Below are 13,170 nucleotides of genomic sequence, written 5' to 3'. Positions count from 1 at the left end.
TTAATGGCTAGAGGTAATATCTATATAAAATAGGATATATAAATAATATATAAATATATAAAAGAGGAACAGCAAGAATTGAAAGTATTTTCATATGGCTACATCATAATAAAAGGTTTGGTTTTGCTCACTAGGCCAAGCTAATTTCCCAGTCTGCATCTTGAGCATCTGCTCAGGAGACCTCTGAAACTGCATGAGAATACACTGTGGAGAGCTTTCTGTTTGGCAGTTTGACTCTTATAGTGCTCAGTTTTCTCTTGGTTCATGTGGTCACAAGTGTCACTTTCTCATGACTTTATAGCATTTTAATATTGAAAGGCAAAATACATTCTTAGTTTGTAATATAAAATATTTAAGTCCACCTGTGAACCTCTCATATTCTGCATGTTTCTCAGTAGGTATATTGTTTATGAGTCTAGTATTTTAATTTACAGTGAATTGTTTGCCCTAAACAGCTTATTCTGATAGCGTGAAAATTATAAGGATTCAATCTGTTTTGATTTTCTTTTGATCATTGTTCTTATATGTTGACCCTTATTGTAGTCTTATACCTGTTTGTTAGACAACACTTGGATAGTAAAATTGTGTGGTTGCTAAAAATGAATTAAAGTTTCAGGGTTTTACCAAGGGGTGATATTTAATATTGAATGACATGTATTAAGACAAATGCTTTTATATATAATTTATTTGGCACTGTAAATGCACTTATCTTGTGAGAAACAGACCCCCTGTTGTCAAATGAAGTATTCTGGAAAGGTTTGGAGTAAATAAATAATAAAACTACTTTGATATACAATCTAACAATATTAAATATTAAAACTTTCAGATGATTGATTTTAATACTTAATTAACTTAAAGTCCAATGTAACCCTCTTGCATTAAAGATCGACAGAATTTAAAAATAAAACGTTACTCTTTGTCTTTCTTTGTTTTCTTTCCCTCTTTTTTCTTTTTTCCTTTCTTCTTTCCTCCTTTCTGCCCTTATAATTAAGACTTTAGAACATTGTTACTTCCAATCATTGAATTTACCTTTAGCTACCAACATTTCTAAATAAAAAATGTTTTTTTAAACCAGATATTCAATTGCCCTATCTCTTAATTGTGAAAATGTAGCTTCTACCAGAGAAGCTTGCTTTTATACCCCATATGTCATATTTCTGGTTAAATACCTATCATGGTAAATACATGCTACCTAGAACACATACTTATTCACGCTGCATCCTTCTTCCTTTTATAATCGACTCTGAAAGTAGTCCATTTAAGCTCTTTGGTGTGCTTTTCTTATAGGGGAAATCTTTATGTAAAGTAATTCTATATCATTTCAGTGTTTGACTTTTAGGTTTACCATCAGTCAAGAATTTAAATGAATGAAGTATGCTTATATGAGCTTTTCTGAATATGAATGTTTTTAGAATGACACAGTTCAGAATGCTAATTCTGTGCCTAAGTATTAGAAACAGTTAAGGAGAGAATATAAGCTGAAATATACAGAATTTTGTATTCAGACAGAATAAATTCATTTCTAGAGGTTCTGCTCATGTGGTGCCATTTTAAAAGAGAAAATATTATTAAACTAACTTATTTTATCTGTTCAATGCTCATAGTTTGAGATTTTCATTTAGATACTGCTTGTATTGATTGATTGATTTTTTTTTTTTTTTTTTTGAGATGGAGTCTTGCTCTGTCGCCCAGGCTGGAGTGCAGTGGCACGATCTTGGCTTACTGCAACCTCTGCCTCCCGGGTTCCAGCAATTCTTCTGCCTCAGCCTCCCAAGTAGCTGGGACTACAGGCACGCACCACCATGCCTAGCTAATTTTTGTATTTTTAGTTGAGATGGAGTTTCACCATATTGGCCAGGGTGGTCTCAAACTCCTGACCTCGTGATCTGCCCGCCTCTGCCTCCCAAAGTGCTGGGATTATAGACATGAGCCACCATGCCCGGCCTGTATTGATTTTTTTTACATGGAAAATATTGCTTTGATTTTTTAAGTGTAGTTTAAAACTGCCTTCTAAGCTTTAGTGCCGAACGCTTACCCTTTTATTAAAAATTAACTATTTGCAAAAGAAGTCTTTTCTTTCAGACAGATCACTTTTAAGATTTAATACTCCAACCTCTAGACTTGTGAAACCAGTACAAATATCTTAAAGATTAGTCTTGCATTTTAAATGGGAATTTTAGCATATTTGTGAACTCCTGTGCCCAGGTTAGCACTAAAACCGTATTGTAAAATTAGTTACGACTTTTTGGAATTTTAAACTCATGTGAATAGGAGAAATTGTTATTTACAGTAAGTGTAACAAAGGAAGGATAGGGCCTTTCCCAGATCGTGGAAGGTGTATTACTATGCTTTCTCAGTCAGAAAAATGAGATTGCTTTTATTTAAAATAATTCTTCAGGCATCATTTTTATGAGCCAGAGAAATTCTAGGAACAGGAAGATACCATTGAGGAGAACTAAAATCTATCAATTATGGATTTAAGTAGTCATCTACTAAGAGGCATGTTTTTGGCCTTTATATTATTTTCTCTGTATGTATCTTAGTTCTATATAAGAGAAAATTAAGGATAGAAAATCAAGGATAGAAGTTGGAGTTTGTAATCAAATTTAGAGATCTAATGAACCATTGTAAGTGTTATGTTTATGCTGGACTTTTACAGTGATTGTTTAAAAATTTTTAGACTAAATAAAATCTCTTAATTTTTTATAGTTTGATATTTGCAGGTAAAAATTTATTCATAAATATTAAAATAGACAAATTTATTAAAAACCTTTGATATTCTGCTTTGTAATCAATCATTTTCTCTTACTGGAATGTTTATGAAACACAAATTGGGAAATTCGTAGGAAAATGATTTCATATTTAAAAACAACATTATGTTATGATTTCATAAGGTAATCCCAATAGCAGTAACCAACAAACTTAAGTTGCTTTTTTAGATTCAAGAGAGCTAAAATAGCTCTTTATATTTAAAACAAAATGATAAAAAAAATGAAAGCAACTTCTTAATCAGTTACTTTTCAATTAGGTTATTTAAATCCATAATTAAAAGAAAACTACGAACATTATCCACACGTTTTCTTCAACAGATTGCTTGAAAATAACTCATTATTACTAGTTAGCTGGTTTCCTTTATTTAATTATAAAAACATTTCAGTGGTTCATTTTCAATCTATAGGCATAATAAATCAGGATATAATGGATGCTTGATTATATAGAATGGTTGTAGACTGGGGTATTTGGTTGATTTTGTATTCTGGCTATTGGATATTATCATAGACTTGTTAAGTTCTAAAGAATTATAATTTAAGCTAAATTAACTAAATGACTTCTTGAACTTTCTCTAAGGCATCAAAAAGACCTTAAGTATTTTTAGCACCTTAAATGAATGTATGAATATCATTGTGTGGTAGAGTATTTTCTTCTGACAACATAAAGATGAGGGTTTAAAAAATACTCCTTTTAAAAATAAACTTTGATGGCAACTTGCTTGTTGTCTATTTTTTATATAGTTTAAAATACACAAAAGTCATTTATTTATTTATTTTAGGTATGTGAAACCTGTAACAGTGAAAGTGTACTGTAAAAATAAGAAATTCAGCTACTGAGATTATGAAAACATGCTTTAAGATATTAAAGAAAATTTAAGGAATCTAGCAGTTAACTTGAAATAGACATTTTCAAATGTTTACTTGTATATTTTTAAGAGTATAACAAAATATATGAAGAATATAAATCTTACATTAAAATAGTTGCCCATGGGCCAAATAAAATTTTGAAAAGTGTTTAATCTGTTCTACTCAGTATTTTTCTTTTAATTTGAATTATTTGCTAACACGTACAAATTACCAGATTTCACATAAAATTTTTGATTTCTAGCTTGTCTTGAAAAAGCTGAAGCAGAGTAAAGGGTGTTCTAATTATTCATAGGCTGCATCTTTTTATACCCCCTTTTTTTATACCTGGTCTTTTTGTCGCACTGACTTATTTAGAGCCAAATTAATGTAGGAGAAAGAATGTGAGCTCTAGAACCAGACAGGATGGCTTCAATTTTGGCTTTAATGCTTACTCCTTGTGTGATTCTAGACAAATTAATTACTCTCTCTGTACCTCAGTTTCTCTGTGGTAAAATGAAAATAAAATTGACAAAGATAAATCAGTTGGGTTTTAAGGAGGATGAAATGAGTGTACATGAAACATTTAGACTAGTTTTTGGCATATATTCATTGTGCATAAATGTTAACCATAAATAATAATACTTTTTGCCTGATCTCATTAGACATTTGAATTTGGTGACTGCTCCATAGTAGAGGACGTTGGTTCTGAATTTATTTATTTGTCCAACAGAATTTGTCAAACTCTGTGTTATACTATAACCGATCATCTACATTTCGCTGTCCTCTACTAGATTATATTCTCCAGAGTTTCTTCTATATAGCAGTGCTCAGTATATGCTTACTGATTGGCACACATAAGCAAATAACTGACAACTGTCTTGGTTTATGGATCTAAGATTTATGGCTTTAGATATTCTTACTGCATGTTAGCTACCAAATTCTTTGTTTTCCCTAATCCTCTGCTTATATTGTTTTAGCCACAATTCCATCCAGGGGGATAGGTTTTATTAACGTCTGACTGTGATTGTGTGGATGTAGGGGGTTTTGGAGACTTCTGATAAAAATTAGAACATGTATATGAATATTTTACTAGGTGATGGTTTTAGAGAGAAAGTAAATACGATAGAGGAGCATTTTGTTTTGGTCATCAAGAATTTATGTATTCATGAACATCTCTGGAGCTTTTCCTCCATAGGTGAAGACCATATCCTATAAAATTAGATACTCATTTTGTTTGGACTTGCTTTTACCACTTCTTTTTTCTCTTATTATTTCCTCTTTTTCTCATGTCCTTGCTGCTCCTGAAATTTAAAAGATTATGTTACTTACATTATTTTGCATGACAATTGGTGAACTTGGTTTATGTTTTGAAAGAGTTATGATTTGAGAAGATAATTTGCATCTTAGGGACATATAAAATTTACAAATAGTGTAGGTTGGAAGTTGAAAATAATTTAAAACAAAATTTGTTCAATATGGAATAATTTATATAAGTGAGAATTGAGAGGGAAAACTTTCAAAACGACCAAAGGAAATGTAGGTAGTTATTTATAAAATCTTGTAAATATAACACCAGAGGTGGATATTATACTGGAGATACAGATACATTTGAGCATGTAAAAAGTTACCTATGTCACAAAAATGTCATACAACTGAAAGACAGATACACTTTGAGAAAAATATATGTATCATATAAACAAGGTTTAATACTCTTAATACTTAAAGCATGTTTAGATATCATGAAGACAGTCATAACAATTAACTCTATTAACAAAAGACAATAAACAAATGTCAGAGAAACAGTATCTCAGTAGTTACCAAGCAAATACAATACAAAATTTGACTATCAGGTTGGTTCAGAAAATCAAAGAGGAAACATCCATTGTTAATGAGAATCAAGGAGAAATGAATTGTTCTATTAGGTACAAACCTTTATAGAGTACAGTTTGCTAAAATCTTATTTTTTTAATATATATTTTAATCCAGCTATTGTACTTTAAGAATTTATCCTAAGGAAATAATCATGGATATCATACAGACATACTACTAAAAGATATTTATTTTTGAGACTGTTTGTAGTATTGAACAACTGAAAACATGTTGTTTACTAAATAAGGAATTGGTTACATAAATTGTGCTGACTATATAATAGAATGCTAGGAATAATTAGAAATTATAGACACACAATTGTTATTTTTTTTTAAACTGGGGAGGAAAATACTGAATTTAAAGTATTCATAGATTACATAATCAGTATGTTTACCATGTTATGGGTCACATTAAAACCATATGTATTTTAAATGCCCAGAATAAAGACAGGAAGTACATGTGTAATACACTGAAATGTTAACACTAATATTTCTAGCTAATACTATCATGAATAATTTTAATTTGCTATGTTTTCTGTATTTTGAAAGTTCTATTGTGAATGTTTATTATTTTGGCTGTAAAACAAAAGGATGCTATAAATGTGAGAATATTGTCTTTAATTTAGAATTTAGCTTATTTATTGAAAATAAATATGATTCAAAATTAAGATAAAGATTATAAATCATGCTCAGATTTTTGAGAAATTTTTGAAATGGAAATTTTGTTACCTTTTCCCCTTCTTTGCATAAGCCTACCAATGTGAGATAACAGTCCCTGGAGCCTGGGAAAAACTTGTTAATGTCTGTAATGCTCGTGTAATCATTTCAGTCTTATATTTATTCCCAGTCATAGCAGAAAAAGAATTTATTATTTTTCTCTGTATTTTTTCACCTCCCAGGTAGTTACTTTTGGTGACGCTGTCCAGTTCCCACAATGTATCATTCCTTATCTGAAACTAGACATCCTCTGCAGCCAGAAGAACAAGAAGTAGGCATTGACCCCTTGTCCAGTTACTCTAACAAGTCTGCAGGTGAGTTTTGTATGCCAATACTATTTGTAGGTAGTGTACTGGGAAACCTAGCAGAGGGCCCTCAGTTAGCTGTGTCCACGTTATGTGTGTGAACACATTTTGATGAAGCTGAGCAGGCCAGTGTTAAGTATGTTATTCTGGATATGTACAGAGCACTCTTGACACTAATGAATACTTCAACAAGCCACAGTTATTCATGGAAGCATTAGCCAAATGTTTAACGCACTGTCGTTCTTTAAAATAAAATAATAAACTGAACAATGACTTCAGCATAAGAATGTTGAAATGCGAAAGGGCCTTGGTCAAACATCTTTTAAAGATTCTTAAATTTTTGGTGTTGATTTTGCAGGGATTTTTTTCCCCTTTCAGCAGATTGAGATTATTCCAGGATAAAAGACTTGATTCATCCTCTTTTTTTTTAAAGTAATTGAAATTTGTTCATCCTCTTTTTTTTTTAAAGTAATTGAAATTTGTGTTATATTTTTAAAGATCTATACACTGAAATTATTAAATGGTAGACAGTTAAAATGTAGACCGTATTCAGGTTCTACCCTATAAAAATGTATCAAATGTTTATATATCAGAACTCTACTATTTTCTCAGTATTTACTTAATGATAGTAATAACATAGTTTCTTAGACAGAAGCAATTGAGTTTGTGAGAATTCTTGAAGCCTTATCCTTAGTTTTTAAGCAGTTCACTAAATATTTGATAAAGTTAATTGACTCAGTGGCTGCTTGTAATTTTTCACTTGTGGAATGCAGGTATCAAGATTGTGACATCTATTTTAAAACATAAATTAGTCAAAGTATACAGACAAACTGCTATAAAAAGGAAAATTAGTCATAGTAAATCATGTGTGTTATTTTCTTCAAACAAAATGATTTTTTCTGTTTATATTGATGCCAAGGTCTGCTTTTAACTCATGTTTTGATTTAAAAAAAGAATTGACTCCCACCTAAAGTGGCTATTTCTTTAGAACACAAATTTTATGCAGAATGTTTATGCTTTTTGTGCATCTTTAATACCTCCTACATACAAATGCCATTGTTGTTTTTAATAAAAATGGGAGAGAATCTGTCCAGCTTATTTTTGTGATTTAATTTTTAAATTTTTATATTTTTTGTTAAATAAGAACTCAAGACTTATGTTTAAGATTTTGATAATATGAAAATAGTGTTCATTTCAATTTCAGTTATTTTAATATCTCAGTGCTAAGCATGACACCTTTTCTAGTGATATTTTCTCTTAAATGTAATACTCATAAGAAGCATTCATAGTTAAATAAATCAAATTATTTTGCAAGTACTTCTGTAAGTGGATGTTTTAAAAGTGAATGTCTTTGTGTTACAAGTGTATAAAATAGTTTCACCAAAATATTTCATACTATTTCTGATTACTATGGTTATTTGAGGACATAGTTTTTGTTGTTGTTGTTTGTTTGTTTGTTTGTTTTTTGAGACGGAGTCTTGTTCCATAGCCCAGGCTGGAGTGCAGTGGCGCAATCTCGGCTCACTGCAAGCTGTGCCTCCCGGGTTCACGCCATTCTCCTGCCTCAGCCTCCCAAGTAGCTGGGACTACAGGCGCCCGCCACTTCGCCTGGCTAATTTTTTTGTGTTTTTAGTAGAGACGGGGTTGCTGTTTGTTTTTTAAGCACGTAGTTTTATATGGCCTATTTCATTAAATACTGAGGTTTTTTTTTTTTAACCTGGTTAAAATAACATTTTAAATTAATTTTATCCTTTATTGTTTACAGGAATGAGTAGTTACCTTTACTAAAAAGGCTTTTCGTTTATATCCTAGCCTAACATTTCTATGACATACTAAGTTATTAGAACTGAATTGATGTTTAAAAGTGCCATTAATTCATTTACCCCAAATGTTCATTAACAATGTAAATGTATGCTGATGTTCTATGAGACAAGGAAGTGACTAATGACTCTTCCAACTAACAACACTTAAAATGAATAGAAACTTTCGATAGCTAATCTTGAAGTAATCAAGACCCTCATTCAGCTTGGCATCTCTGTATGCTCTAAAACAGCTGTCAACTGTTAAAAATATATACAAAACACACATACGCACACGCACATGCAGAAAGAAAGATATGTAAATATCTTGTTCTTCAAAGCCATAAAGGTTACTAACCATAGTGGGCTTTGTTCATTGTATAGGTAAATATTTTATATAAAGCATCTATTTCATCTTCTTTGATTTTCTTTTTACAGGAAAACGTGTTGCATTTTAATGAGGTTGTCATATTATTTGAAGAAAATCATCACCTTTCTATTATGTTTGCTTATTTTAATATATGTCTTCCCTGGGCTTTCTTCAAGTATTTTGAAGCTTTTTACACATTTCTGCCATAATCTTTAGGGAATTTGTTACTACTGGATGACTCATTTTCTAAGTATTTAAACACTGCACTTTAGTGCTTTGCCTGTGTAGAGGTTATGTGTAATTTTTAAAAACATTTCTTGTCATAGGTTCTATTAGTAAAAATATATACGGATATATATGCAAAGTCTTAGGAGATATTTTCCATGTGAATTAAACTTTTAACTGCTTTAATTATTTTTTCAAATAGAGAACAGCATAGAAAATATGACATTTTCTGTGTGCCCTGTTCAGTTTAGTTTACATTAATTACCACATAAAATTCCAAGATCTATGATCAAAGTTTAATAACTGACAAGTTACTAGTAATTTAGTTAAAAAGAAAAAAGCAAAAATATTTGTTAGACTATTTATGATTATTTGCTCTTAACCTTTAATGACCAATAAAATGAAGAAGTAATCACTTTATTTTAAATTTAAGATAACAATATCAAAATTCAGGTATAGCAAACCTATTAATTAAATAATATTGTTGGAATCACTCGTTTTCACAAGCTTATAAGAGATTGGAATGTCATCAGTGATGAGAGAAATTTTTCTGTAGGGGATCCTTTGTTAGTCTGTTTTTACATCACTGTGAAGAAATACCTGAGGCTGGCAATTTATAAAGAAAATTGCTTTAATTGGCTTATGGTTCTGCAGGCTGTACAGGAAGCATGACACAGGTATCTGCTCCTGGTGAGGGCCTTAGGAAGCTTCCAATCATGGCAAAAGGCAAAGGGGGAGGAGGTATATCTCAGGAGTAAGAGAGATGGTGGGATGTCCCAGACTCTTAAGCAACTAGATCTCAAGTGAACTGAGAACTGACTTGTCACCAAGGGGATGGTGCAAAACCATTCATGAAGGATCAGCCCCTGATCAATTCACCTCCTTAAATTTTGTATGTCACAGTATTCACCTTCTTACTTAATAGCTTTTATATATTTAAATAATTGCCTAACCTTTCTTTGCCTTTTAATATACTATCTGTTTCAAAGCTTGCTTTCTATTGTCATTCATAAAATATTTGGCAACTTAAAAAAAATCCAAGATGTTCAGAATCCTGCCAACTCCGTTTTGCTTCCTATAATTTTGTTTTTTTTCCAAGTATTCCTTTCTTTCCATTACAATGACATGTTTTAGAATTAGGAAGGTATGTCCTGGCTTTATTAATGAAGAAATTGGTAATTTAAAATAGTTGACTGATGTCAATATAATAAGATGATGCTGTCCTATCATGATCTTTAGTGTTGTTTTCCATATAGTAGAGGTGGATTTAAATTTGATTAAAAGATGGGTTTCTTCTGCTGAAGATATCTAGATATCTGGCTAAAGTATAAAAATGGTGTCTGCTTGAAGAGGTCCTTCACATCCCTTGTAAGTTGGATTCCTAGGTATTTTATTCTCTTTGAAGCAATTGTGAATGGGAGTTCACTCATGATTTGGCTCTCTGTTTGTCTGTTGTTGGTGTATAGGAATGCTTGTGATTTTTGTACATTGATTTTGTATCCTGAGACTTTGCTGAAGTTGCTTATCAGCTTAAGGAGATTTTGGGCTGAGATGATGGGGTTTTCTAGATAACTTGGAACCAACCCAAATGTCCAACAATGATAGACTGGATTAAGAAAATGTGGCATATATACACCATGGAATACTATGCAGCCATAAAAAATGATGAGTTCATGTCCTTTGTAGGGACATGGATGAAACTGGAAACCATCATTCTCAGTAAACTATCGCAAGAACAAAAAACCAAACACCGCATATTCTCACTCATAGGTGGGAATTGAACAATGAGATCACATGGACACAGGAAGGGGAATATCACACTCTGGGGACTGTGGTGGGGAGGGGGGAGGGGAGAGGGATAGCATTGGGAGATATACCTAATGCTAGATGACGAGTTAGTGGGTGCAGCGCACCAGCATGGCACATGTATACATATGTAACTAACCTGCACAATGTGCACATGTACCCTAAAACTTAAAGTATAATAAAAAAAAAAAAAAGAAAAAAAAATGGTGTCTGAAGTACTATAAACCCTACTCTGGGCTAACTAGCTGGAGTCATCTTAGAGATGAAAAAGTCTTTTTACTTTCTTCCCTGGCTTACAACTCTTTAGTGACTTCCCATTATATTAACAATAAAATCCAGACTGTTGACTGTGATGTGCATGGCTGTCTTCTTGTCTGTCTGGTCTTGCTCAGATATGCTAAGCCAGTTCTAAACTCTGGGCCTTCACACATGCCATTTTTCTGACATTATTTTTGATTCATTCAGAGCATTCAACAATATATAATCCTTTTTAAAAAAATTTTTTAAAATTTATTATTATTATATTTTAAGTTTTAGGGTACATGTGCGCAATGTGCAGGTTAGTTACATATGTATACATGTGCTATGCTGGTGCGCTGCACCCACTAACTCGTCATCTAGCATTAGGTATATCTCCCAATGCTATCTCTCCCCCCTCCCCCCTCCCCCCACCCCACAACAGTCCCCAGAGTGTGATGTTCCCCTTCCTGTGTCCATGTGTTCTCATAAGTGGAGGTACTCAAACTGATAAAACAACACAGTTTGCTCGTTCATCATTTACTGAGCAGTGCCCATGTGCCAAGTACTAGGTATACATACATTTCCAACACAATTCCTGCCCTCATAAAGCTCACATGTGAGACCAGGAGACAAAAAATAAACAAGGAAAGAAATTAATATAGGATTATATATTGAGAACATGATTTTTTATATTTATTTATATATTTATATAATCTATATTAATTTGTTTCCTTGTTTATTTTTTGTCTCCTGGTCTCACATGTGAGCTTTATGAGGGCAGGAATTGTGTTGGAAATGTATGTATACCTAGTACTTGGCACATGGGCACTGCTCAGTAATGATGAACGAGCAAACTGTGTTGTTTTATCAGTTTGAGTACCTCCACTTATGTTAATTAATAATTGCTTAATGCCTCTTTCCTCCATCTGTCTTTCCCTTTCCTATCTTAAGTTGTAATGTATGAACTCTGTTTTATTGTCCCTGATAATTCTAGCACTTGAATTTTTCTCCTTTTAGGGTTTCAAAAGTTAATATACTCTCCAGTTTTATCCTCTGTTCTCTTTGACCTCTCTTCCTTTGAAGTTTCTCCTAAAATTCACTTATTCCATGTTTTCTTTTAAATATGACCCATCTCAGAATTAGCATAAAACCAAATGGGCAGAGAGTTTTCTGGCAAATAAATGTCAAGTTATGATGATTAAGAATTATTGAGTTAATGCACAGCAGTAATCACTTGGCAAAGGGAAAGCTAAGGAAATAAATTATTACTTTTCTAAGAAATTTGTGGCCATAATTTGGGAGCATAGACTATATGTAGTATGCTTACATTTAATACACATGTTTAATGCACATAATTTTTAGTGAACATTTTGTGTAGATAGTATTCTTGATACCTGGTTTCTTGAACTTACTAACGTGATACATAGCAAATATTGTTTGTTTTTTGTATGAAATATGATAGAACCAGTAACTATCGGAGTAGCAGCTTTTCTTAAGCTTTTAAAGTTCATTTTTTGTCATTCAGTAAATATTTGAGTGCCTTGCGTGTACTAGGCATTGTTCTAAGTGCTGGAAATAAAACATTGAAAAAGATACCATGGTGTCTATGGCTAGTAGCCAGATTTGGGGGTGCCCAGCAGAGAGAAGTAAATGATCAATAAAGACAGAATAGTAAGTGCTTTCCTAGAGGAATTAACAGTTGCACAGTGAGTATATTGGTAGAGAATCCAACTGTGGTAATGGTGGATCAAGGAAGGTGTGATGTCTATCTAAGCCACAACCTGAAGGATGAGTAGCTGTTAGCCAGATGATTGTAAAGAGTTTATGCTATGAGCTTGCCCTCTGCTAAACATAAAGAATTTCAGTGTGATTTAAGATTAGAGTTCAAAAGGAGAATGACTACAAATAAGACTGAAGACTAGGATGAAGCTCCCTTATATGAAGAACGGTGGGTATTTCAGTGAAAGAATCTTGTGGTCAGATTTGCATTTTACAAAGATTATTCTGGCTGTAGTAGGGTGAATAAACTACAGCGTTGGGGGAAAAACTAGAAGCTGAACAATCATTTCGGAAGCCATCGAAATATTCTAGGTGAGATGATAGTGGCCTGTACTGGAAAGTATCAATGGAAATAGAAGTGGAAACATTTGAGAGTTATTTAGGAGGTAGAATTGATAGTACTTGATTTACTACTTGACTGGATATGGGGAAATGGTAGGAGAG

At 32.3% G+C, this 13,170-nt stretch overlaps 1 protein-coding gene across 49 annotated transcripts in view; it reads left to right on the top strand.

Moving 5' to 3' along the window:
* The window catches only part of TBC1D5 (TBC1 domain family member 5), a 584,007-nt gene that overhangs the window by 225,175 nt on the left and 345,662 nt on the right, over nucleotides 1-13,170 (top strand). For 48 of the 49 annotated variants that reach the window (XM_054680417.2, XM_001161410.8, XM_009444995.4 and 45 more), the window contains one exon: nucleotides 6,385-6,516. The exons of the other annotated variant lie outside the window; for it this stretch is intronic. In XM_054680417.2, the coding sequence (XP_054536392.1) occupies nucleotides 6,420-6,516 (97 nt within the window). In that variant the 5' untranslated portion in view covers nucleotides 6,385-6,419. The remainder of the gene's footprint in view (nucleotides 1-6,384; nucleotides 6,517-13,170) is intronic. 49 annotated transcript variants of the gene reach the window in all.

The sequence above is a fragment of the Pan troglodytes genome, chromosome 2 (genome assembly GCF_028858775.2).
Source record: "Pan troglodytes isolate AG18354 chromosome 2, NHGRI_mPanTro3-v2.0_pri, whole genome shotgun sequence".
NCBI lineage: Eukaryota > Metazoa > Chordata > Mammalia > Primates > Hominidae > Pan > Pan troglodytes.
Note: the sequence above shows the minus strand (reverse complement) of the source record. Positions and strands in the feature narration are given on the sequence as shown.